The sequence below is a fragment of the Maylandia zebra genome, linkage group LG17 (genome assembly GCF_041146795.1).
Source record: "Maylandia zebra isolate NMK-2024a linkage group LG17, Mzebra_GT3a, whole genome shotgun sequence".
In the NCBI taxonomy this organism is placed as follows: Eukaryota; Metazoa; Chordata; class Actinopteri; order Cichliformes; family Cichlidae; genus Maylandia; species Maylandia zebra.
In genome coordinates this window covers 515,097-540,159 of record NC_135183.1, presented here as the reverse complement: position 1 = coordinate 540,159, position 25,063 = coordinate 515,097, and the positions used below count along the sequence as shown (strand labels likewise).

Sequence of the window (25,063 nt, the reverse complement as noted above, 5' to 3'; positions counted from 1 at the left end):
GGTCTCAGACTGCTTGCTGCTGGATTGGAAAAGAAAACACCAAAAAAGAGCCACGTGACAGCAACTGCAACATTGCTACTAAATTTGAAAAGTGACTTGTTGATGACTTGTGATGTGTTGGAGCTTTTGCTCCATAACCTTTTAGTTCATGGTGCGCAGAAATCATTTGAGCCACATGTGATTCCGAAGATCCTCCAGGGTGAAGCGGTCCTTGTAGTGCTTCCTCAGACACCCCGTCAAAAAATCCCTGCATTCTTTACAGAAATGAAATACTCTTGTTAAAGTTATCCACAAAGTTATTTCACCTTTCTTATATCAACAGCCCTTTTGGCAGAAATCTTACTGTTTGAAATGTCAGCTAAAATCGGTGGGTTTTGGTTGATGATCTTGTAGTCGCAGTCAAATGGTAACTTGTTGTGTAACAGCTGGTACATCACAACACCCAGCTGCCAGGCTGTAGTATATTCTGCAGAGCAGAAGCCGTACATGAACCACTCTGGACTATTGTAGATCCTGGTTCCTAAAACACAAAGATAAGAAGAATTAATGGGGAGGGAACATGATGTGGAGACAGTTCATGACAGCACAACGCTGTGGCTGAAAACATACCTGCGTTCCTCCTGAACCTTTGTCCCGGAGTAAACGTGACTCCACAGCCAAAATCGATGTATCGCACTCGGGGTTCCTCCGAAGATGTTTCAATTAGAATGTTGTGTGGTTTAATATCTCGGTGGAAAACCCCCTTGTTATCCATCGTAATGGCTGCGTCAACTAGTTGCTTCATTATGACCTAAAAGAAAGGAAGCCATATTTGGAGCACAGGACATTCTCTATGAAAAACTGCTGTAAGCTCCAAATGCTCGTCACTTACCTTAACATGTGTCTCTGACAGAGGTTTATCTGTAGTTTTGAGGTAATTGTCCAAGTCCATGCAATTTTCTGGTTTCTCAAAAACCATAATAAGCTCATCTTCCAGATCAAACCAGTCAAGTAGAAGTGGGGTTATACTGCTTTCCGTATCATGTGGTCCAGCCCCAACTTGTATCAGTAGCGCCACCTCCAGGGGAACATCAGTACTTTTCCCATTCCAATCCTTCAGAAGGAAAGTTACTTCAGGTCAGTATTCAGAATTTCAACAAAAGTAGCTATCAGCGTACAGACAGTTTTGAAATAGTCACAAAATGACCTGATCTTTAAAAAGCATTCTTTCCACTGAAACATGTCAGTTTAAACAATAAGGTGACCCACTGTTCATAGAATTCGACCATATTTCCTGACGATTTCACACACAACTGTGAGACCAGTCTGGTTCATGCACGGAGGAAATACGTGCCTTATGCTTGATGCCTGAGAAGGCCTGAAATAATATAAATACTAGGGCTGCCACAAACGATCATTTTGATAGTCGACTAGTCACCGATTATTTTTGCGATTAGTCGACTAATCAGATCATCCATTGGACGTAAAACTACAGCTTATTGCACCAGCAGTATCTGCTCTTATATAACTATCATTAGCTTACAGCTTTAAGTGTTTAAGGTCTGTGCTAACTAAAAATAAAGACAAGATGATAGTTTATTACATTTTAATGAAATTTGCAGATTGTTTCGGTGAAGTTTAATAAACTCCTTGCTATCTAAAATATAACAGGACACTGGAGTATATTCTGGAGCATCTCACACTTCTGATAATCAGCTGTCTGCTTGACGTTTATTCAGCTGTGTAAAAACTATAACTTTAATCTCAGACAAACTGATTTACTCAGGAACAAATAAAATACTAAAGAAAGCCAAACAATAACATTTTAAGTTATCTAAGTGACTCATATATATTTAACCTGAGTAGCGAAAGACGGCGGTGGGTTTGAAAACGATTTGCGGGGAGTCCGGTGTTCTCACGGCGCTAGTGAGCCTAGCCCCCGGCTCGCTAACGAGCTAGTGGGTAACAGATGTCTCCGAAAACGTCGGAGCGCTTTTGAAAATATGCGGTGTCCTGATAAACTGAGCAGATATTTGAGGTTTACACAGCTACATTCTCGCCTGAAAATATGTTAAACGTTTATTTTGTGACCCAGAAAGAATAATAAGAGTAACATTAAAACTAACTAGCTGCCGCCATTGTTGGAAACTGCGCTGGGCCGCGCTATGAATTCTGGGACACAGCTGCTTCTTCTTCTTCTTCGGGGTTTAACGGTAGCTGACATCCTTGTACATGCAATGCTGCCATCTTCTGTTTCAGTCCGTTATTACACTCTTAAATCCTGCCACTTATTCCTGCGTCTTTTGTGATCTTACAAAGCTTCAAACGACGCGTCGACTATTAAATCAGTCGTCGACGATTTTGATAGTCGACGTAATCGTGACTAGTCGACAAATCGTGGCAGCCCTAATAAATACCTGCTGGAATAAGAAAAGACGCTTACCATTGTTGTGCGCGCAAGTCTGCGCTGTTGAACATGTTTGATTGCCACCTGCATTAAAGACATTTTCTGGGTTAGAGAAGTACAAACAGGAATAAACTGAAGATCTGTGAAATGCAAATGTAAGAAGCCATACTGGAAAACTGTCTTTTATGCGTATTCCAGAAAACACGGTGGCAAAGCCTCCATGACCCAGCACCTCCAGCTCTTGATATTTTTCCAGGAAGTCTTCTGCAGACACACAGGAAAAACATACAGGTTATGACTTGTTACACAGAAAACAGCTGGCACAGTCCTATAGAGCTTTGTTATAACATTTCTATTAATTGGTAAATAGCAGCTACATTTTAGCAGATTAGTAGGTAGGTAAATGGTAAATGGCCTGCATTTGTATAGCGCTTTTCTAGTCCCTAAGGACCCCAAAGCGCTTCACACTACATTCAGTCATTCACCCATTCACACACACATTCACACACTGGCGATGGCAAGCTACATTGTAGCCACAGCTGCCCTGGGGCGCACTGACAGAGGCGAGGCTGCCGGACACTGGCGCCACCGGGCCCTCTGACCACCACCAGTAGGCAAACATGGGGTTAGTATCTTGCCCAAGGAGGCAGCCTGGGATCGAACCACCGACCTTCTGATTAGTGGCTGACCTGCTCTGCCACCTGAGCTACAGCCACCCCCCACTACTGCCCAGAGTGTCTCTTATTGTCGATTGGTCCCACAGGAATCAAACCCAATCTCAAACCCCAGGACAAATTCTAAAGGATCTTGTGATCCAGCTCAGAAATATTGCCATTATCTTACCTTTTCTGTCAGTGCCGGATATCCTCGGTGAGTCACATGTTTCAGAGGGTTCCTGGGTGGGACTCTCCTCTGGGCTCGTTGTCCTGCTTTTTTTGCTGGATGGTCCCTCAGATTCGTCACTAGTGCTCTTCCGTTTGTTGCTCCTCTTAATTATACTAGAGTCGCTTGAAGGCACTATGAGAAGGCCAACTAAAATGGAAAAAGTAGTTTGACTTTAAGCATTTTCAGTCCAACTCTGTGTGTCAACTGCTTTCTACTGACTTTCTAAGGTCTGGCAATCGTGCATTAAAGCAATAACTGCACACTGAAAATCAACACAAAGAAGGCTAAATGAACCAACTACAAAGTTAAAGACCGTTAAGTACACAGTTAAAGTCACAAAATAAACTACATAGCCAAGATAATGTCACAGCTAAAACAGGTCTTATCACTTACATTTCAAACTGGATTCCCCAGAAACAAAGTGGCTGGGACCCGGTTTTGGACCTCCACTGCTTTTGCTTTTTTTGGGGGATTTGTCCAGTCTTTCAGGTAAGTCCCTTCTCTTTCTTCCCTCTATTCTTCCATCTGGAGTCATCTTCACCAGTGTGGAGATGCAAGGCTCTGTTTGGTGTCCTGAAATCAACAAAAGATGATTTTGTTTAAGTCAAATTCAGTTGCCTCAAATAAAAACCCAGAAGCATGCATAATTACCATATGAATCCCATTTGACTTACCTAGAGGGTTATTCAGATCCACAGGACGTGGTGCAGTATAAGTTGGCCAAGACTTTGACATTGTGTGATTCATTTAGGTTAATTTAGTTTCAGGATTTCACTCTTCACTCTGCAAAGATGCAATGAGCTGTGTGTGAGAACTATGATCTTTAGTGTCTTTATAACAATGTCTTATAACAACGAGGTGATGACATCACAAGATTTTGGAATTCTTGGTTTCCATAGCTACAGAACATCAGCCTGGGCTAGGCAGTAGTTTCTGGTGAAGGCAAAGTTCTGTAAAGATTTATTTAGGGGTGCAATATTGCAAAAACTGTAGCGCAGCTGCATAAATGCATGTTTATAGAGGGCTGCTTCAAGGTGGGAACTGTGCTTCTACAACAAAGGCCATAAAACTAGTTAGGAACAAGCAATGGATATTATAGATAATATTGTAGCTATTATACCAACAAGAAGGACTCTCTTTGGGCAGCATTTACTTGTAAGGCAGTAGTGAAGGCTAATGGATAGCTTTGCAGGCTAAAAGCTAACAGCACAGGTTAAGTCAAAATTCACTTGATTTGAGTTTTATTTACAGCACCAAATCACAAAAACAGTTGCCTAAAGGTGCTGGAATGTGTTGACTGATCTATAAATCGTATCTGTGCGCATTATTGTGACTAGTTACTCACTAAATGTATGAGCAGTATTGGATGTAATGCATAATAAAATTATGCGTTACTGTGATGAGGTTATATTTTTCAAGGTTCAAAGGCTATAGAAAGAAAGCACGTGTAGCCCAGTGAATTTGAACTTCCACAGTTATTCTTTTTCCTTTCCTGCCTAATGTATTTTCTTATAATTTCTCAATAATTTATTTGCTCTGTTTTACCTAACCTCCGACTGTCTTGGTGAGTGTTGTGGAAGTTAGTATTGTTAGCTGATGTAACAAGCATGGTACCTGCTTCCCAACTCTATCGGTGTGGGTTTTTTTTCTTTTTTTCTTTAATCGCTGGTTGTTCATATTTATGTTCCACTTGTATACCTCATCTGTTTGTATGTTGTATACTCACTGATTGTTCAATAAAGTTCTTGTTAAAATTACACACATATATATATATATATTAGGGGTGCAACAATACACAAAATTCACGGTTCGGTTCGATACTTTGGTGTCACGGTTCGATATTTTTTCAATACAAAAAAAATGTTCATGCCTTTTTAATTTGTCATTTATTAAAATTATGAATATATATTTTAACTCAAAAGTACAGTTTTTAAATTTAACCCTAACCCTTGTGCGTGTTTTTTATTTTGACAGCGAATGCGCACCTGCGGACCACTTATGTGCAGCCCTGGTTATTTAGCTCATCATATCGCAGCCACAGAAATTCTTTTGTCCATGAAACCATAAAGCTGCACTTTCTTTTTGCCTTATAGTCTGATTTGTCATAACTTCTCCGTTTTGTGGTAAGCTTTTCTTTGGCTGTCACTTCTTCACCCTGACCTGTCTTATTTGGCTCAGCAGAACTAAAATATATATCCTGCTGCTTTTACACACGCACTCACATAAGCTCAGCGATTCTCTGCGCGATCAACCTCTCACATGTTTAAGCTGCAGGAGATTTCACTTGTCATGTTTGCATAGTAAGCTAACGATTGATAAGACGATGTCAGAGGAATTGGTGCACAAATTATCATCACTCACCAATCAGTGCTGTCGCTCTCTATACACAGTTCGTGCGATTGCAAAGTGAAAGCAAAAAACAAGCGCAAATTCAAACGCGATTTCAATATGTCACATATTGACAGTATATAAGTATTGTCTTGAGCACTGTTAGTGCCAACATATATAAATGGCAAAATAAAATAAAAATACTTCATGAATATCTCATAATTGTATATATTTGTGCATTTGAGCTGAGCATTGAGCGGGGACTTTTCACTATCGATCGATTATGATCAATGACAGTGAACCTGAGCACCTCCCCTACCTTTGGTGTGCGCTCACGCAGCTTGTAGAAAAAGTTTAGTGTGGAAGAAGTGGAGAAGGTGGAGCTGAAAAGCTGACATAAAACAATTAAAACTAAAAAGGGTGCAGCAAAATGTGTCGATTTAACCGCCATGTTAGCTGTCAGTGCTGCTGCACCAGCAGCAAGCGGTAACAACTAGTGACAACCAGTGAGAACCAGCAACAACCGGTAACCAAGCCTCACAGTCTAATATTGTTTGAAACAGATACTTGGATTTCAAATAATTTAGAACTGATAGTACCTTTTATGTGATGCTCCTCTTCTATCCAAATCACCTGAAAGGCAACAAAAAAGATTCTCTATCCCTGGTGATTGCTGCAACCAGCAGCACAGCAGTGAAAAAAAAAGCAGTGATCATTTGTATGTAAACAACACATGAGTTATTGGATGTGATCGCTACAGGTTATCACATCCAATATGGCAACAGCTCTTGAGCAATGTGTGCATGACATGACAAAGGTTAATAAGAGGCCTAACATTGTAGAGGGAAGCCAAAGTGTTTGAGGAGAACTCGGAAAGACACAGGCCATCACCATGGACTCAACCAAAAAGGATGAATGCATGTTGTGTGCATGCTGCATACCTATGTGTTCAAAGTAAAACGTGTGTACTGAACAGAGCATTTGCCATCCAGAAGCATTTATTGTATTTGTAATCATGCTTTTGTATCATATTTTATGAAGAAGACTAGTCAGTTGGCAATATGGCGCCACCTGTTGTCATCTTCTCTCTGCTCTGATTCCCAAATGTGGTCAAACATTAATATATAGTTTTTTATACACAAGTACTTGGAGAAACAAAGGTTTCTGGGGCAATGTGCTCATTTAAAGGCACATATAGGGCTAAGGGCTCAGTTCAAACACAGTGGGTTGTGGGGATTAATCCAGCTCCGACAAGTCTCAGGCGGATCTTACCGCTAGCAGCCCAGGAATAAAGCCCCCGAAGATCTGCCTCTTTCCGAAGACGACGGAGCAGGACAACAAAGCCGGCTCTCTTCCCCCGCTTCCTCCGACGAGGCCTCTGAAGCAAAATTGAGCTGACCGGCAAGAGTGGAGGTGAACCGGGTGCTGCGTCGCGCTCAAGCGGCGGTGGGAAAACAACGTCGTATCGTTGACTCTGAAAGTTATCCATAGCAGATTTGATCGCCAGTAACGCATGGCGATCATAAATCCGAAGGGAGATGACATCGGACAAAGCTGTAGCAAGAACACTTGCATAACATATGAAGTAAACAAACACACGGACGGAGGCAGCGGCACAGCCAAACACAGGCGCCATCTTGCTTCTTGGGACAACAACAGTAATGAAAAAAATCACACAAAATATGACTCTTTTTTTTTTTTTTTTAATAGTTTTTAACTTAAAATGGCACCAAATAGTACCCCCAAAGCAAACCTTTCGGTATGCCAACATTTCTTCAGCTATTTTCAGGGCAGGGTCGGATGATGATGAGCTACAATAAAATGCATCATGGCCTCAATTCAATTCAATTCAATTTTGTTTATATAGCGCCAAATCACAACAAAAGTCGCCTCAAGGCGCTTCATAGATACAGAGAAAAACCCAACAATCATATGACCCCCTTTGAGCAAGCACTTTGGCGACAGTGGGAAGGAAAAACTCCCTTTTAACAGGAAGAAACCTCCGGCAGAACCAGGCTCAGGGAGGGGCGGCCATCTGCTGCGACCGGTTGGGGTGAGAGAAGGAAGACAGGATAAAGACATGCTGTGGAAGAGAGACAGAGGTTAATAACAGATATACACTACATTTTCATCAATGACATTTTTCATAAAGCAAGCCTACAAAAGCCTATATGTCATGGTCCTGGGTCATTTTGACCCAGTGTTCTTAGTTTTCCTGTAGTTTTGTATTTTGTTCCTTATGTCCATTGGATTGGTTGGTTTGGTATTTGGATTCCCCCTGTGTCCATGTTTTTATTGTGGTGTTTGTTCTGGTACCGTGTTCCCATCCTTTGTGTTCTGTGTTCTCCTCATCCCCCCATATTCATCCTTCTTCTCTGCCTCTCTCTCTCTGTGCTCATCTCTGTGTACTGTGTTGTGTTTAAGGTCCACATCTTGGTGTCAGTATTTTCAGTTTCGTGTCCTCCCTGCTCGCTAATTGTCTTCAGCTGTGTTCCCCGTGTGTTCCCACTTCTCTCATTACCTTCTGTGTATTTATGTCAGAGTGTCCCTTTGTTCTGTGTTGCGTCGTCCCTCTAGGTTGTGTGCATTTACCGTGTCTTCCCAGCGCCTCAGCTTTAGTTGCTCCCAGGTTAGTTATTGTATGGCTTCTTACGTTCCTGTTAATAAAGACCTGCCTTTGAGGTCATCACCGTGTGTCTAGAGCTGTGCATTTGGGTCCTCTCTTGCCTTCACACAGCCGCCGCTTGACACTATATTTAGATGAAGGTCAGATGGAGGTCTCAGACTGCTTGCTGCTGGATTGGAAAAGAAAACACCAAAAAAGAGCCACGTGACAGCAACTGCAACATTGCTACTAAATTTGAAAAGTGACTTGTTGATGACTTGTGATGTGTTGGAGCTTTTGCTCCATAACCTTTTAGTTCATGGTGCGCAGAAATCATTTGAGCCACATGTGATTCCGAAGATCCTCCAGGGTGAAGCGGTCCTTGTAGTGCTTCCTCAGACACCCCGTCAAAAAATCCCTGCATTCTTTACAGAAATGAAATACTCTTGTTAAAGTTATCCACAAAGTTATTTCACCTTTCTTATATCAACAGCCCTTTTGGCAGAAATCTTACTGTTTGAAATGTCAGCTAAAATCGGTGGGTTTTGGTTGATGATCTTGTAGTCGCAGTCAAATGGTAACTTGTTGTGTAACAGCTGGTACATCACAACACCCAGCTGCCAGGCTGTAGTATATTCTGCAGAGCAGAAGCCGTACATGAACCACTCTGGACTATTGTAGATCCTGGTTCCTAAAACACAAAGATAAGAAGAATTAATGGGGAGGGAACATGATGTGGAGACAGTTCATGACAGCACAACGCTGTGGCTGAAAACATACCTGCGTTCCTCCTGAACCTTTGTCCCGGAGTAAACGTGACTCCACAGCCAAAATCGATGTATCGCACTCGGGGTTCCTCCGAAGATGTTTCAATTAGAATGTTGTGTGGTTTAATATCTCGGTGGAAAACCCCCTTGTTATCCATCGTAATGGCTGCGTCAACTAGTTGCTTCATTATGACCTAAAAGAAAGGAAGCCATATTTGGAGCACAGGACATTCTCTATGAAAAACTGCTGTAAGCTCCAAATGCTCGTCACTTACCTTAACATGTGTCTCTGACAGAGGTTTATCTGTAGTTTTGAGGTAATTGTCTAAGTCCATGCAATTTTCTGGTTTCTCAAAAACCATAATAAGCTCATCTTCCAGATCAAACCAGTCAAGTAGAAGTGGGGTTATACTGCTTTCCGTATCATGTGGTCCAGCCCCAACTTGTATCAGTAGCGCCACCTCCAGGGGAACATCAGTACTTTTCCCATTCCAATCCTTCAGAAGGAAAGTTACTTCAGGTCAGTATTCAGAATTTCAACAAAAGTAGCTATCAGCGTACAGACAGTTTTGAAATAGTCACAAAATGACCTGATCTTTAAAAAGCATTCTTTCCACTGAAACATGTCAGTTTAAACAATAAGGTGACCCACTGTTCATAGAATTCGACCATATTTCCTGACGATTTCACACACAACTGTGAGACCAGTCTGGTTCATGCACGGAGGAAATACGTGCCTTATGCTTGATGCCTGAGAAGGCCTGGAATAATATAAATACTAGGGCTGCCACAAACGATCATTTTGATAGTCGACTAGTCACCGATTATTTTTGCGATTAGTCGACTAATCAGATCATCCATTGGACGTAAAACTACAGCTTATTGCACCAGCAGTATCTGCTCTTATATAACTATCATTAGCTTACAGCTTTAAGTGTTTAAGGTCTGTGCTAACTAAAAATAAAGACAAGATGATAGTTTATTACATTTTAATGAAATTTGCAGATTGTTTCGGTGAAGTTTAATAAACTCCTTGCTATCTAAAATATAACAGGACACTGGAGTATATTCTGGAGCATCTCACACTTCTGATAATCAGCTGTCTGCTTGACGTTTATTCAGCTGTGTAAAAACTATAACTTTAATCTCAGACAAACTGATTTACTCAGGAACAAATAAAATACTAAAGAAAGCCAAACAATAACATTTTAAGTTATCTAAGTGACTCATATATATTTAACCTGAGTAGCGAAAGACGGCGGTGGGTTTGAAAACGATTTGCGGGGAGTCCGGTGTTCTCACGGCGCTAGTGAGCCTAGCCCCCGGCTCGCTAACGAGCTAGTGGGTAACAGATGTCTCCGAAAACGTCGGAGCGCTTTTGAAAATATGCGGTGTCCTGATAAACTGAGCAGATATTTGAGGTTTACACAGCTACATTCTCGCCTGAAAATATGTTAAACGTTTATTTTGTGACCCAGAAAGAATAATAAGAGTAACATTAAAACTAACCAGCTGCCGCCATTGTTGGAAACTGCGCTGGGCCGCGCTATGAATTCTGGGACACAGCTGCTTCTTCTTCTTCTTCGGGGTTTAACGGTAGCTGACATCCTTGTACATGCAATGCTGCCATCTTCTGTTTCAGTCCGTTATTACACTCTTAAATCCTGCCACTTATTCCTGCGTCTTTTGTGATCTTACAAAGCTTCAAACGACGCGTCGACTATTAAATCAGTCGTCGACGATTTTGATAGTCGACGTAATCGTGACTAGTCGACAAATCGTGGCAGCCCTAATAAATACCTGCTGGAATAAGAAAAGACGCTTACCATTGTTGTGCGCGCAAGTCTGCGCTGTTGAACATGTTTGATTGCCACCTGCATTAAAGACATTTTCTGGGTTAGAGAAGTACAAACAGGAATAAACTGAAGATCTGTGAAATGCAAATGTAAGAAGCCATACTGGAAAACTGTCTTTTATGCGTATTCCAGAAAACACGGTGGCAAAGCCTCCATGACCCAGCACCTCCAGCTCTTGATATTTTTCCAGGAAGTCTTCTGCAGACACACAGGAAAAACATACAGGTTATGACTTGTTACACAGAAAACAGCTGGCACAGTCCTATAGAGCTTTGCTATAACATTTCTATTAATTGGTAAATAGCAGCTACATTTTAGCAGATTAGTAGGTAGGTAAATGGTAAATGGCCTGCATTTGTATAGCGCTTTTCTAGTCCCTAAGGACCCCAAAGCGCTTCACACTACATTCAGTCATTCACCCATTCACACACACATTCACACACTGGCGATGGCAAGCTACATTGTAGCCACAGCTGCCCTGGGGCGCACTGACAGAGGCGAGGCTGCCGGACACTGGCGCCACCGGGCCCTCTGACCACCACCAGTAGGCAAACATGGGGTTAGTATCTTGCCCAAGGAGGCAGCCTGGGATCGAACCACCGACCTTCTGATTAGTGGCTGACCTGCTCTGCCACCTGAGCTACAGCCACCCCCCACTACTGCCCAGAGTGTCTCTTATTGTCGATTGGTCCCACAGGAATCAAACCCAATCTCAAACCCCAGGACAAATTCTAAAGGATCTTGTGATCCAGCTCAGAAATATTGCCATTATCTTACCTTTTCTGTCAGTGCCGGATATCCTCGGTGAGTCACATGTTTCAGAGGGTTCCTGGGTGGGACTCTCCTCTGGGCTCGTTGTCCTGCTTTTTTTGCTGGATGGTCCCTCAGATTCGTCACTAGTGCTCTTCCGTTTGTTGCTCCTCTTAATTATACTAGAGTCGCTTGAAGGCACTATGAGAAGGCCAACTAAAATGGAAAAAGTAGTTTGACTTTAAGCATTTTCAGTCCAACTCTGTGTCAACTGCTTTCTACTGACTTTCTAAGGTCTGGCAATCGTGCATTAAAGCAATAACTGCACACTGAAAATCAACACAAAGAAGGCTAAATGAACCAACTACAAAGTTAAAGACCGTTAAGTACACAGTTAAAGTCACAAAATAAACTACATAGCCAAGATAATGTCACAGCTAAAACAGGTCTTATCACTTACATTTCAAACTGGATTCCCCAGAAACAAAGTGGCTGGGACCCGGTTTTGGACCTCCACTGCTTTTGCTTTTTTTGGGGGATTTGTCCAGTCTTTCAGGTAAGTCCCTTCTCTTTCTTCCCTCTATTCTTCCATCTGGAGTCATCTTCACCAGTGTGGAGATGCAAGGCTCTGTTTGGTGTCCTGAAATCAACAAAAGATGATTTTGTTTAAGTCAAATTCAGTTGCCTCAAATAAAAACCCAGAAGCATGCATAATTACCATATGAATCCCATTTGACTTACCTAGAGGGTTATTCAGATCCACAGGACGTGGTGCAGTATAAGTTGGCCAAGACTTTGACATTGTGTGATTCATTTAGGTTAATTTAGTTTCAGGATTTCACTCTTCACTCTGCAAAGATGCAATGAGCTGTGTGTGAGAACTATGATCTTTAGTGTCTTTATAACAATGTCTTATAACAACGAGGTGATGACATCACAAGATTTTGGAATTCTTGGTTTCCATAGCTACAGAACATCAGCCTGGGCTAGGCAGTAGTTTCTGGTGAAGGCAAAGTTCTGTAAAGATTTATTTAGGGGTGCAATATTGCAAAAACTGTAGCGCAGCTGCATAAATGCATGTTTATAGAGGGCTGCTTCAAGGTGGGAACTGTGCTTCTACAACAAAGGCCATAAAACTAGTTAGGAACAAGCAATGGATATTATAGATAATATTGTAGCTATTATACCAACAAGAAGGACTCTCTTTGGGCAGCATTTACTTGTAAGGCAGTAGTGAAGGCTAATGGATAGCTTTGCAGGCTAAAAGCTAACAGCACAGGTTAAGTCAAAATTCACTTGATTTGAGTTTTATTTACAGCACCAAATCACAAAAACAGTTGCCTAAAGGTGCTGGAATGTGTTGACTGATCTATAAATCGTATCTGTGCGCATTATTGTGACTAGTTACTCACTAAATGTATGAGCAGTATTGGATGTAATGCATAATAAAATTATGCGTTACTGTGATGAGGTTATATTTTTCAAGGTTCAAAGGCTATAGAAAGAAAGCACGTGTAGCCCAGTGAATTTGAACTTCCACAGTTATTCTTTTTCCTTTCCTGCCTAATGTATTTTCTTATAATTTCTCAATAATTTATTTGCTCTGTTTTACCTAACCTCCGACTGTCTTGGTGAGTGTTGTGGAAGTTAGTATTGTTAGCTGATGTAACAAGCATGGTACCTGCTTCCCAACTCTATCGGTGTGGGGTTTTTTTTCTTTTTTTCTTTAACCGCTGGTTGTTCATATTTATGTTCCACTTGTATACCTCATCTGTTTGTATGTTGTATACTCACTGATTGTTCAATAAAGTTCTTGTTAAAAATACACACATATATATATATATTAGGGGTGCAACAATACACAAAATTCACGGTTCGGTTCGATACTTTGGTGTCACGGTTCGATATTTTTTCAATACAAAAAAAATGTTCATGCCTTTTTAATTTGTCATTTATTAAAATTATGAATATATATTTTAACTCAAAAGTACAGTTTTTAAATTTAACCCTAACCCTTGTGCGTGTTTTTTATTTTGACAGCGAATGCGCACCTGCGGACCACTTATGTGCAGCCCTGGTTATTTAGCTCATCATATCGCAGCCACAGAAATTATTTTGTCCATGAAACCATAAAGCTGCACTTTCTTTTTGCCTTATAGTCTGATTTGTCATAACTTCTCCGTTTTGTGGTAAGCTTTTCTTTGGCTGTCACTTCTTCACCCTGACCTGTCTTATTTGGCTCAGCAGAACTAAAATATATATCCTGCTGCTTTTACACACGCACTCACATAAGCTCAGCGATTCTCTGCACGATCAACCTCTCACATGTTTAAGCTGCAGGAGATTTCACTTGTCATGTTTGCATAGTAAGCTAACGATTGATAAGACGATGTCAGAGGAATTGGTGCACAAATTATCATCACTCACCAATCAGTGCTGTCGCTCTCTATACACAGTTCGTGCGATTGCAAAGTGAAAGCAAAAAACAAGCGCAAATTCAAACGCGATTTCAATATGTCACATATTGACAGTATATAAGTATTGTCTTGAGCACTGTTAGTGCCAACATATATAAATGGCAAAATAAAATAAAAATACTTCATGAATATCTCATAATTGTATATATTTGTGCATTTGAGCTGAGCATTGAGCGGGGACTTTTCACTATCGATCGATTATGATCAATGACAGTGAACCTGAGCACCTCCCCTACCTTTGGTGTGCGCTCACGCAGCTTGTAGAAAAAGTTTAGTGTGGAAGAAGTGGAGAAGGTGGAGCTGAAAAGCTGACATAAAACAATTAAAACTAAAAAGGGTGCAGCAAAATGTGTCGATTTAACCGCCATGTTAGCTGTCAGTGCTGCTGCACCAGCAGCAAGCGGTAACAACTAGTGACAACCAGTGAGAACCAGCAACAACCGGTAACCAAGCCTCACAGTCTAATATTGTTTGAAACAGATACTTGGATTTCAAATAATTTAGAACTGATAGTACCTTTTATGTGATGCTCCTCTTCTATCCAAATCACCTGAAAGGCAACAAAAAAGATTCTCTATCCCTGGTGATTGCTGCAACCAGCAGCACAGCAGTGAAAAAAAAAGCAGTGATCATTTGTATGTAAACAACACATGAGTTATTGGATGTGATCGCTACAGGTTATCACATCCAATATGGCAACAGCTCTTGAGCAATGTGTGCATGACATGACAAAGGTTAATAAGAGGCCTAACATTGTAGAGGGAAGCCAAAGTGTTTGAGGAGAACTCGGAAAGACACAGGCCATCACCATGGACTCAACCAAAAAGGATGAATGCATGTTGTGTGCATGCTGCATACCTATGTGTTCAAAGTAAAACGTGTGTACTGAACAGAGCATTTGCCATCCAGAAGCATTTATTGTATTTGTAATCATGCTTTTGTATCATATTTTATGAAGTCTTGTAATATGTCTGCTAACACTGACAGGTTTGAAACACCAACATCATTGTTTATGTTAATATAAAAATGTCACCAACTAGTCATTTACAGCTGATTACACTGTGAGACTGACACAAAAACCTCTGAATCAGTAAGAATTCCCTTAAAATCTGAGCTCTTTGTTATTCCTATTGAAACAGCTTAATCCATGAGTCCATTTTAGTATAGTTTAAGTCCACGATCAAGAGTTGGCAGTAATAAATGGTTGCCCCAGTGTTAAACCCACATAAAACATGTCTGATTTTGAGCACTGAGAAATCAAAGGACGGGGTGATCTGTAAATGTAAATCTATAAACAAATGAAGACACCACTTCATTAGGCTACTTTCACAAATATTAAGTCTTTGATGACTCATTGGATTTGAGACATCAGTCTGAGGGTCATAGCTCAGACAGCTCACTTGCATGCTGTGTGCTTTGGACGAGCAGTGAATATCCATGTAAAAAGAATCACAATGTTAATAATAATGGGAGAAGCACAAACCTCACATTGCATGTGAAAGTGATAAAGGATGAATGGATCTTAGTGATGGATTTTAAGTGACCTCTAGCTATGACTAGCTATGACGTACAATGACTGTAGCATATGTTTAAATGTTCCATATATTCCTCAAGACGGTCAAACAAATCTTGATAAAACGTAACAGCTGCATAAATGCATGTTTATAGAGGGCTGCTTCAAGGTGGGAACTGTGCTTCTACAACAAAGGCCATAAAACTAGTTAGGAACAAGCAATGGATATTATAGATAATATTGTAGCTATTATACCAACAAGAAGGACTCTCTTTGGGCAGCATTTACTTGTAAGGCAGTAGTGAAGGCTACTCTCGGACTCCCGGACCATCAGCACCGGCTCCCCTCAGGGCTGTGTTCTTTCTCCTCTGCTCTTCTCCCTGTACACCAACTGCTGCACCTCCACCCACCAGTCTGTCAAGCTAATCAAGTTTGCAGATGACACCACCGTCATTGGGCTCATCTTGCACGGGGACGAGTCTGCCTACAGGAGGGAGGTTGAACGTCTGGTGTCCTGGTGCAGCCACAACAACCTGGTGCTGAATGCCCAGAAGACAGTGGAGATTATTGTGGACTTCAGGAAGCACACAGCCCCACTCCCCCCCATCATCCTGACTGACACCCCCATCACCTCTGTGGACTCATTCCGCTTCCTGGGTACCACCATCACTCAGGACCTGAAGTGGGAGCCCACCATCACCTCCGTCATCAAGAAAGCCCAGCAGAGGATGTACTTCCTGAGGCAGCTGAAGAAATTCAACCTGCCAACACGGACGATGATGCAGTTCTACACTGCAATCATCGAGTCCATCCTCACCTCCTCCATCACCGTGTGGTACGCTGGAGCCACTATCAGGGACAAACAGAGACTGCAGCGTGTTGTGCGCTCTGCTGAGAAGGTGATTGGCTGCAGACTCCCATCTCTGCAGGACCTGTACACCTCCAGGACACTGGGGCGTGCAGCTCGGATCTCAGCTGACCCTTCTCACCCTGGACACAGTCTGTTTGACCTGCTCCCCTCAGGCAGGAGGCTCCGGTCCATTCGCACCAGAACCTCTCGCCATAAGAACAGTTTCTTCCCCTCTGCTGTTGGACACATGAACAATAACCGTACGACTGTTCCCACCACTAACACATGACCCTACGCTGTGTTCACTGCATCATTCCATGTTTGGCACTGATCACCACCTGCACTCATGTATATATCTTTCCACGTAGCACTTTTAATTCTTATTCTTACTTTTATTTTTTCATGTCTATTTAAGCGCAATTTATGACAGCATGTTTGCACTGAAGCACCGCAGCAATTTCCTAATGTTGTAAACCTGCTCAACATTTGGCAATAAAACCCCATTCTGATTCTGATTCTGATTCTGATTCTAATGGATAGCTTTGCAGGCTAAAAGCTAGCAGCACAGGTTAAGTCAAAATTCACTTGATTTGAGTTTTATTTACAGCACCAAATCACAAAAACAGTTGCCTAAAGGTGCTGGAATGTGTTGACTGATCTATAAATCGTATCTGTGCGCATTATTGTGACTAGTTACTCACTAAATGTATGAGCAGTATTGGATGTAATGCATAATAAAATTATGCGTTACTGTGATGAGGTTATATTTTTCAAGGTTCAAAGGCTATAGAAAGAAAGCACGTGTAGCCCAGTGAATTTGAACTTCCACAGTTATTCTTTTTCCTTTCCTGCCTAATGTATTTTCTTATAATTTCTCAATAATTTATTTGCTCTGTTTTACCTAACCTCCGACTGTCTTGGTGAGTGTTGTGGAAGTTAGTATTGTTAGCTGATGTAACAAGCATGGTACCTGCTTCCCAACTCTATCGGTGTGGGTTTTTTTTCTTTTTTTCTTTAACCGCTGGTTGTTCATATTTATGTTCCACTTGTATACCTCATCTGTTTGTATGTTGTATACTCACTGATTGTTCAATAAAGTTTTGTTAAAAATACATACATATATATACATTGGTGTGTGGGTGTCGGGCAGGCACCAATGACATTTTTAAAACAGCATTTTTTAGCATTCAGTTGTTTTTATTAATATTGTTTGTTTTATGTTCAAGTTAACCGTGTGATAGACCTGGGCCCTGTTTCAGGAAGCCGGTTTAGAAAACTCAGAGTGAAAAACGATACTCAGGGTTGAGTAACCCCGAACTGTCCAACTCGGAATATTCGGTTTCAGAAAGGCTGATAACAATTAGTTCAGTCAACGCGGAGTTGCTTTAACCCCAAGTGAAGCGCGCGGACGAGGATACATAAAGCCCTGATAAGCGGAGCACAGATTAAGCGAGTCACCATGGAGACGGAGGGAAAGAAGGCGCGGTCAATGTATTTCACAGCGCTTGAGGCCGAAATTCTGATGGCAGCATATGCCGATAACATGCAAATTCCGCGGAAAAAAGTAACACAGCCTCAGCTGCAAAAGAAAGGGAGCATGCATGGCAAAACATAGCCGACAGAGTCAATGCGTGAGTGTTAATATAAACATTGATCTAGGGATTTCCACCCATTTAACACGTTATTTTATCATATGTTATTTTATTTGTTATTTTATACATTTTATTTTGTGACGTGATGTGAGCGCAGGTGCAACCCAACAGGCCCCAAACGTTCCTGGCAGCAAGTAAAAATGAAATATAAAAATATAGTCCAAACAGGTGAGGTGTAATTGTATTATGAGCCATAGTGCTTGGTCTGTTTGTCCCATGTAAATCAATTGCAGTTAGAGGCTACATTAATTTTCTTTCTGTAAGCACTTATTGAAATTATCTGAGCACATTACAAGTACATATTTGCTTACTCTGTATGCTCAAATGTGACCCGTTATAGCCAACAGAAAAAAAGCGGAGGCCCGAAAAACAGGTGGGGGTCCTCCACCACCACCACTCACAGAGGCTGAGCAGTTGGCCCTCAGCCAAAACAGTGGGCGCCCTGTGGCCGAAGGCATCTCTGCGGGGACATCCTCTGAGTCAATAACCCCGCAAGACACAAGTGCCGACATAGGGGGTAAATTCAAAATAATACATGATGTGCATACATCCTTTCTTCACAGTCACCTTTGCAGTGCTACTCATTCATTTGATAAACTCTTTACCATAATGGATTATTTTGTAGTGAAGTTATTTTCCGACTGATTTTGCCTTCCCTCAGTCTTGGTTGTCTTTGAGAGCATAATGACAATGAAGTGTAAGGTGATTGGTATGTTTGTTAATTGCCATTTGGTCCCTTGTAAGTTATAAGTGACCTGTATAAACCTCATATTCTATCAGTTGATGGTGGTGGTGTACTGCATCTGGTGCAGCCTCCTGTTGAGCCAGACCAACATGCAGTTGTGAGTAATACTCCACAGATTATATGAGTTTACAGTAGAACAGCAATGTTGTTTATTTCTTTACTACAGGAAAATAATGAAGAAACATTGACAGCTGTTACAGAGGAGGAAGCAACAGAGACACTTTATGAGGTTTACATCTTTTAATACTTTGTGTACAGGAAATACAGGTGACCAATAAAGCCAGTTGAACAAAAAATCTGTTTATTCTTCTTTCAACATGTTGAGGTGATGGGTCAAAAGAAATGATTGTGACATATGGTGTCTCTGACTGCGCTTCCATCTTGTATGTCCGTGGGAGGGTCAGGATGTTCATGGTTTGGATCACTGCTGATGTCTGGTTCAGAAGGACAGTGTTCTCCTCTAATTGTGGCAATGTTGTGAAGAATCACACATGCCACAATAATGTCACATGCCCTTTCTGGGGTGACCCTGAGTCTTTGCAGGCACTGGAACCGGGCCTTAAGCATTCCGATAGTCATTTCAATTCTGGCTCTTGTCCTGCAATTAGCCAGATTATATCGCTGCTGTGGGCCCGGTTCAGGGTCAGGGTAAGGGGTAAGCAAATAGGGTAAACATGGATACCCCCTATCACCAAGCAAGTAGCCAGTGAACTCTCCTAAGACAGAAGGGTACACTTCAGTTCAAATGTCCCTGAAGCAATTGGTCTTTATATATTTTACAGTATTCTCAACTCACCATGTCCAAATTTTGTGCTCAGTGTACATTCACGGAATATTTGTGAGTCATGGACAGAGCCTGGCCACTTGGCTTCCACATTTGTGATAATGTTGGCAGCATCACATATGATCTTCACAGTGCAGAGAACACAAATTAGCATCCATTACTATAATGAAATAATTTGTTAGTTTGAAATGCTACAGGGAACTATGTACCTGTACATTAATGCTGTGGAAAGACTTCCTGTTCACATAGTCTCCTTCATTTACTGAAGGAGCAATGATTGGAATGTGAGTGCCATCTATACAGATGCCTGGGAACCGTGAAAATAAATGTGAAATTTAAGTAGTAGTTCAAGTATCACCACATCATGAATTAAGTTTTGTTCATCCTGATACCTGCAATTTTGTGGCATCCCTCTTTGATAAATCTTGTGGGTCTATGACCGGGGAACACCACAGACGAGTACAGGAGACGTTTCAGTGCAACTGTAACATTCCTGACTGCCCGACAGACGGTAGCCTTGGAAACGTGCTCAGCGTCACCAATATTATACAGAAAGCTCCCGTTTGCAAAAAACCGAAGTGCAATACAAATAATATGCAATGAACTGAGAGCATGTCCGCGATGTGTCACATGCGTAATATATGGCCTGAGGATGTTATCCAAATAAATTATAGATTGTGCTGAGAAACGGTAACGTTCACACAGGAAATCATCAGGAAATGATAAAATGTCCAAACGCGCTCTGATCACTCTCTCCCGGCGGAGAGCCCTGCGGAGAATTTGGGCTTCACGATCTACTGGCTCTTCAAGGAAGGGGCACGCCATGTCCGACACTTCCTACAGTCAGGTTTCCGACAAAGGGGCGGAGACAGTCAGGGTTAGTTGTAGTAAACCTGCTAGGGGGCAGGTTAGCTTCACGGAGTGTGTCGTCATAGTGACTCACTGAGGCTTCATCTGAACTCGCTTTCTGAAACCGAAAACCCAGAGTTTTCGTTAACTCAGGGTATACTTACTCAGTTTTTCCACTAAACCGGCTTCCTGAAACAGGGCCCTGCTTCAGCCAATGCTCTTCATTCGACTTTTATTCCTCTTTATGCACCTGCAAAGGTACAGTAACTGCTGCAGCAGCAGTGTGTAATATGTGATTAGAGTCCAGTAGCAGAATAAAGAGTGTTATGCAAATTGTTACCATTGTTTCAGAGGTTGACTAAAAAGAGATAAAAATATAGTTTTATACATGAAAAACATTATTCTAATGATAATTGCTGATTAACACTTATTGTAAGGTGAGTTCAAGTTGTTTCAGAAAAACTTGATCATTATCTGGTCAAAGATGATCAGACTTCATAAGCAATGGCTAAAACTTAATGAATTCTTTCATTTTCATTTTGGAAAAGAAAATTCCAACAACAACATTCCTCTGTTATGTGTTTTTCAATGCAGACTTGCACTGTTTTATTAGTTCAATAGTGTGTTTGCATTTTGCATAAGGATTGAAATAATGCCATGTTCATATGTTAGGGTTAGGGTTGCCCTGGTTAAATGAGCCGAGCAGTCAGGCGTCAGTGTAGGAGAGCAGAGTGGAAGTGGAAGAAAGACAAATTGCAGGTTTCTTTGTTGGAAATTTGATCAGAATACAGTGAAAATGAGAGAAACAGATATTTTTCTCAGATCATTGTGTTAGATTGTCATAATCTCCGTGTTCTCTTTAAGACTATCAGCTCTACTCTAAACAACCCTGAAAGCCTCTGCTGACACATGTAATCAGTTCCTTTCTTTCTTTGTGAACAAGGTCGAGTCTGTCAGGTCAGCAATAGTTCTTCCTGTATGGAATCAGAACGATGCCACCTTGAAACGAAACCGAAAAAAATATTGAAACCGAAAAAAAATATTGTAACTGAAATAAATGTACTGAAAAATCTTGTATTGAAACCGGAAAAAAAAAATTGATAGTGAAAAACAATTAATTGAAACTGTAATTTTTTGTTTTCGGTTTCAAACCATTTTTCAGTTTCACTCTGCTGGCACTGTTTTGGCGTACGGGGACGCGCTGGGGGGCGGGGATTCCGACCCGCATGTATTTGCATATATTATAATGCTGACCAATGACTGGAGAAAACACTGACGACGCGGCTGCGGTCACGGACAAACTCGCACGTGTCTGTTCGGGAATGGCAGATGCCGAGAGGTCCAGCGTTTACATTACCGACTATTTCAAAGTGACAGCCTGAGGTGTTCTTCAGTAAACTGGACTACCGGACAGGAGGACCTGAGGCCCCACCGCATTATTTTTGGTAAGTTAAATGTGTTTGTAAGCTAATCCGTAATTTAGGTCCTTAGCTAGCTTCCTAAGGACCTAGCTAGCTAAAATGAGCACTCGGCTGTCGGGGAAACTTGTTTTGTAAAGTTTGTTTAGCTAACCCGTGCAGGTGAATGAATTTACCCTGACTAAAGAAATCAAGAGAAACGCACCGGGCTGCTCAGTGACTAACCACGGTTACTGTACTTTTATTATGAGTATTATACTGTAAGAGCAACAGGCTGGACTCTGCTTCTGCTCCTGTGCAGAGCTGATTATTAAATATGTGCAAACAGCAGCATGTTTTCTGTCGCTTTCCACATGTGGAAGGACATTAAAGTCTAAATATGAAGTCCATTCCTTTTAAAAATATTTAATAAAGTCTTCATCTTTAAGCAGTGATGTATTAAATCTCCAGTTTTTACTTGGCGTAGTATTATTCTTGTGCATTAGTGTTAAAGATACAGGAGCATGATCGCTGACAGCTATAGGATGAATCTCAGTGTCTGAAATGTCGTTCAGTAGTGAGCTGCTGACCAGAAAATAATCCAGACGAGAGTAGGAGTGATGGACATGTGAGAAAAAAAAAAAAAAGTATATTCCTTACTGGTGGGGTGAAGGGAGCGCCATGCATCGCAAAGACCAAAGTCGCTCATATACTGTTTGATTATATTTGTGGACTGCCAATTACGCTGAGTTCCCGCTGTATTGAGCCTATCCATGTCTTCATTTAGTCCAAGGTTGAGGTCGCCTCCAAGAACAAGTGTGCCATCTAAGTGTTCAGAGAGTGCACTGAAAAAACCGTGAAAGAATGAGGGATCATCAACATTTGGACCATATACACTTGCAATACATAGCTTTTTATCAAGTATAGATTTTGTCACAACCCGGCTCATAGGAAGTGACAAACAAATGGGAGACCACACACAGGCTTTTAAAGACTGTAAGACACATTTAATGAAAATAAGGTAAAGCAACTTAAACACAAGTTAAAGGACATAACAGCCATAACTGAAACTTCCAAATAAACATAACACGTGCCAGAGGGAGCCAAAAGCCAGCCACCCTGGTTCAGTCAAGGTGTCTTTATATACACTGGGACTGGCCTCTCAGGTGTGCTGCATCAATAATTGGGTCAGCTCCACCTACCTGCAAGAAACAGGAAAAGGAAAAAGAAAAACACAAGGCCAGCCCACTGGCCGTCACACTTCCCCCCAAAGAACAGGGTCTCACCCTGAATTGGCAAACACATTTACATTATGAATTTGCAGCTAGAAGAACTAACATATTTTAAATTCAACACACACACACACACACACACACACACACCCCACCTTTTGTATGCTCAAAAATCATCTTCAGCTCAACTCCAACCTCAGCAACCTTGGTACCTAGGAGCAATTTAAGAGGAAGGAAAACGATACTGGAGAGGACATACTTCAAGCATATGAGGAGTGAAGCTGCTGGTTACAAAGGGGCACGGGACAAAGCATCTGCCAAGACATTATCTTTGCCCTTAATGTGCTGGATATCCAAATTGTAAGGCTGCAGAAAGAGCCTTTGATTTGGGTTCTGCAAGGTGTTCAAGAAAGTGAGAGGGTTATGGTCAGAAAATACCTCAATTGGCCGAGCAGAATCTAAATATACCCTAAAATGCTGCAAGGCCAAGACTAATGCCAAAGCTTCCTTCTCAATGACCGAATAATTCAGCTGATGGGAGTTGAACTTCTTGGAATAGAAACTAACTGGATGTTCCGTACCTTGCTTGTCAGCTTGGACTAGAACAGCACCTGCACCAATGTGGCTTGCATCCACATACAGCTTGAAGGGCTGATCCAGACGAGGGGCTAAAAGCACAGGTTCAGAGCACAGTAAAGCTTTTACATCCCAAAAAGCTTGCTGGCATGCTGCAGACCAAATAAACTTTACCTTGGCCCTCAACAAATCAGTCAGAGGAGCAACCACTGTTGAGAAGTTTCGACAAAAACAGTGATAATACCCGACCAGACCCAAAAATCTCATGAGTTCTTTTTTTGTTACCGGAACAGGGAACTCTTTGATGGCCAACACCTTTGCATCAACTGGCCTCACATAACCTTGGCCCACAACCTTACCAAGATAGGTCAGTTGCTTTTGCAAATTCACATTTTGCCAGGTTGATAGTCAGATTTCCCAGAACTAATCGTTCAAACAGAGTGCGAATGCGATCCAGATGATCCTCCCAGGTGTTACTATATACCACCACGTCATCTAGGTAAACAGCACAGCCTTCCAGCCCATTAACAACCATATTCATGAGTCGCTGAAATGTAGCTGGAGCATTGCGTAAACCAAAACCCATGACTGTATATGAATAAAGACCAGATGGTGTGATGAAAGCAGATATTTCCTGAGCTCTGGGAGTCAGCAGCACCTGCCAATATCCCTTCAACAGATCAAACTTGCTCACATATTCTGCTGCACCAACTTGGTCAATACAGTCGTCAATATGAGGCAAGGGGTAGGAATCGGGTTTGGTCACTGCATTTACCTTACGAAAGTCTGTGCAACAACGTGGTGATTTATCAGCTTTTTCAACCAACAAGCATGGGGAAGCCCAGCTTGACGACGACGGCACTGCAATGTTGTTTTCCAACATGTAATGAACTTCCTTATCGATTATTTTCCTCTTTTCCTCAGAGACCCTGTAGAACCTCTGCCGAATTGGTTTTGTATCACCCACATCAATATCATGCTCTATCAAAGTTGTTTTAGAAGGTGTGTCTCCAAACAAGGTTGGATACCTTGTAATTAATGCAGACAATTCTGCACATTTGTCAGCAGGCAAATGGCCCAATAGCACATCCAAGTTCTGAAGAGATTCTGAATTCTTCAGACGGCCAAGCAATAAGGGATCATCAGGTGCTGCCACATCCTCCCCCCCACAAACTGACTTCGCCACTGTACAAGCCGACAACCCTGGACTCGATGTAGAAGGAGAAACGAAAGAGCCCGACAGACCGACGGATAAGGGACGAACATGATAGGGTTTCAACAAATTAATATGGCAAAGTTGATTTCTTTTCCGGCGATCCGGGGTATCAATCAGATAATTCTGTTCAGACAGTTTTTGTACCACAGTGTAAGGCCCAGCAAACCGTGCCTGGAACGGTGACCCTGCAATCGG

At 41.7% G+C, this 25,063-nt stretch overlaps 2 protein-coding genes across 3 annotated transcripts; both read right to left on the bottom strand.

Annotated features, from left to right (window-relative positions):
- Window positions 1-116: 116 nt before the first annotated feature.
- On the bottom strand, window positions 117-8,333 carry LOC112436335 (serine/threonine-protein kinase pim-2-like). Of its 2 annotated transcripts, XM_076875825.1 has the most exons (13): window positions 8,192-8,333; window positions 6,872-7,073; window positions 6,199-6,232; window positions 5,919-5,990; window positions 3,946-4,054; window positions 3,665-3,844; window positions 3,230-3,418; window positions 2,556-2,650; window positions 2,423-2,470; window positions 872-1,093; window positions 610-790; window positions 344-520; window positions 117-254 (listed from the first exon to the last, which is right to left on the bottom strand). In XM_076875825.1, exons 5-13 carry the CDS (start codon window positions 4,016-4,018, stop codon window positions 163-165), a joined length of 1,257 nt encoding a protein of 418 aa, XP_076731940.1. In that variant the 5' UTR covers window positions 4,019-4,054; window positions 5,919-5,990; window positions 6,199-6,232; window positions 6,872-7,073; window positions 8,192-8,333; the 3' UTR covers window positions 117-162. The 2 variants fall into 2 exon arrangements, with proteins under 2 accessions (XP_076731940.1, XP_024661591.1); XM_024805823.2 differs by lacking the exon at window positions 5,919-5,990.
- Window positions 8,334-8,491: 158 nt separating this feature from the next.
- LOC106676615 (serine/threonine-protein kinase pim-2) lies at window positions 8,492-14,760 on the bottom strand. The gene is made up of 10 exons (XM_024801552.2): window positions 14,571-14,760; window positions 12,319-12,427; window positions 12,038-12,217; window positions 11,605-11,793; window positions 10,931-11,025; window positions 10,798-10,845; window positions 9,247-9,468; window positions 8,985-9,165; window positions 8,719-8,895; window positions 8,492-8,629 (listed from the first exon to the last, which is right to left on the bottom strand). The coding sequence occupies exons 2-10, from the start codon at window positions 12,389-12,391 to the stop codon at window positions 8,538-8,540; spliced, it is 1,257 nt and encodes a 418-aa protein (XP_024657320.1). The 5' UTR covers window positions 12,392-12,427; window positions 14,571-14,760; the 3' UTR covers window positions 8,492-8,537.
- Between the last annotated feature and the right edge of the window lie 10,303 nt (window positions 14,761-25,063).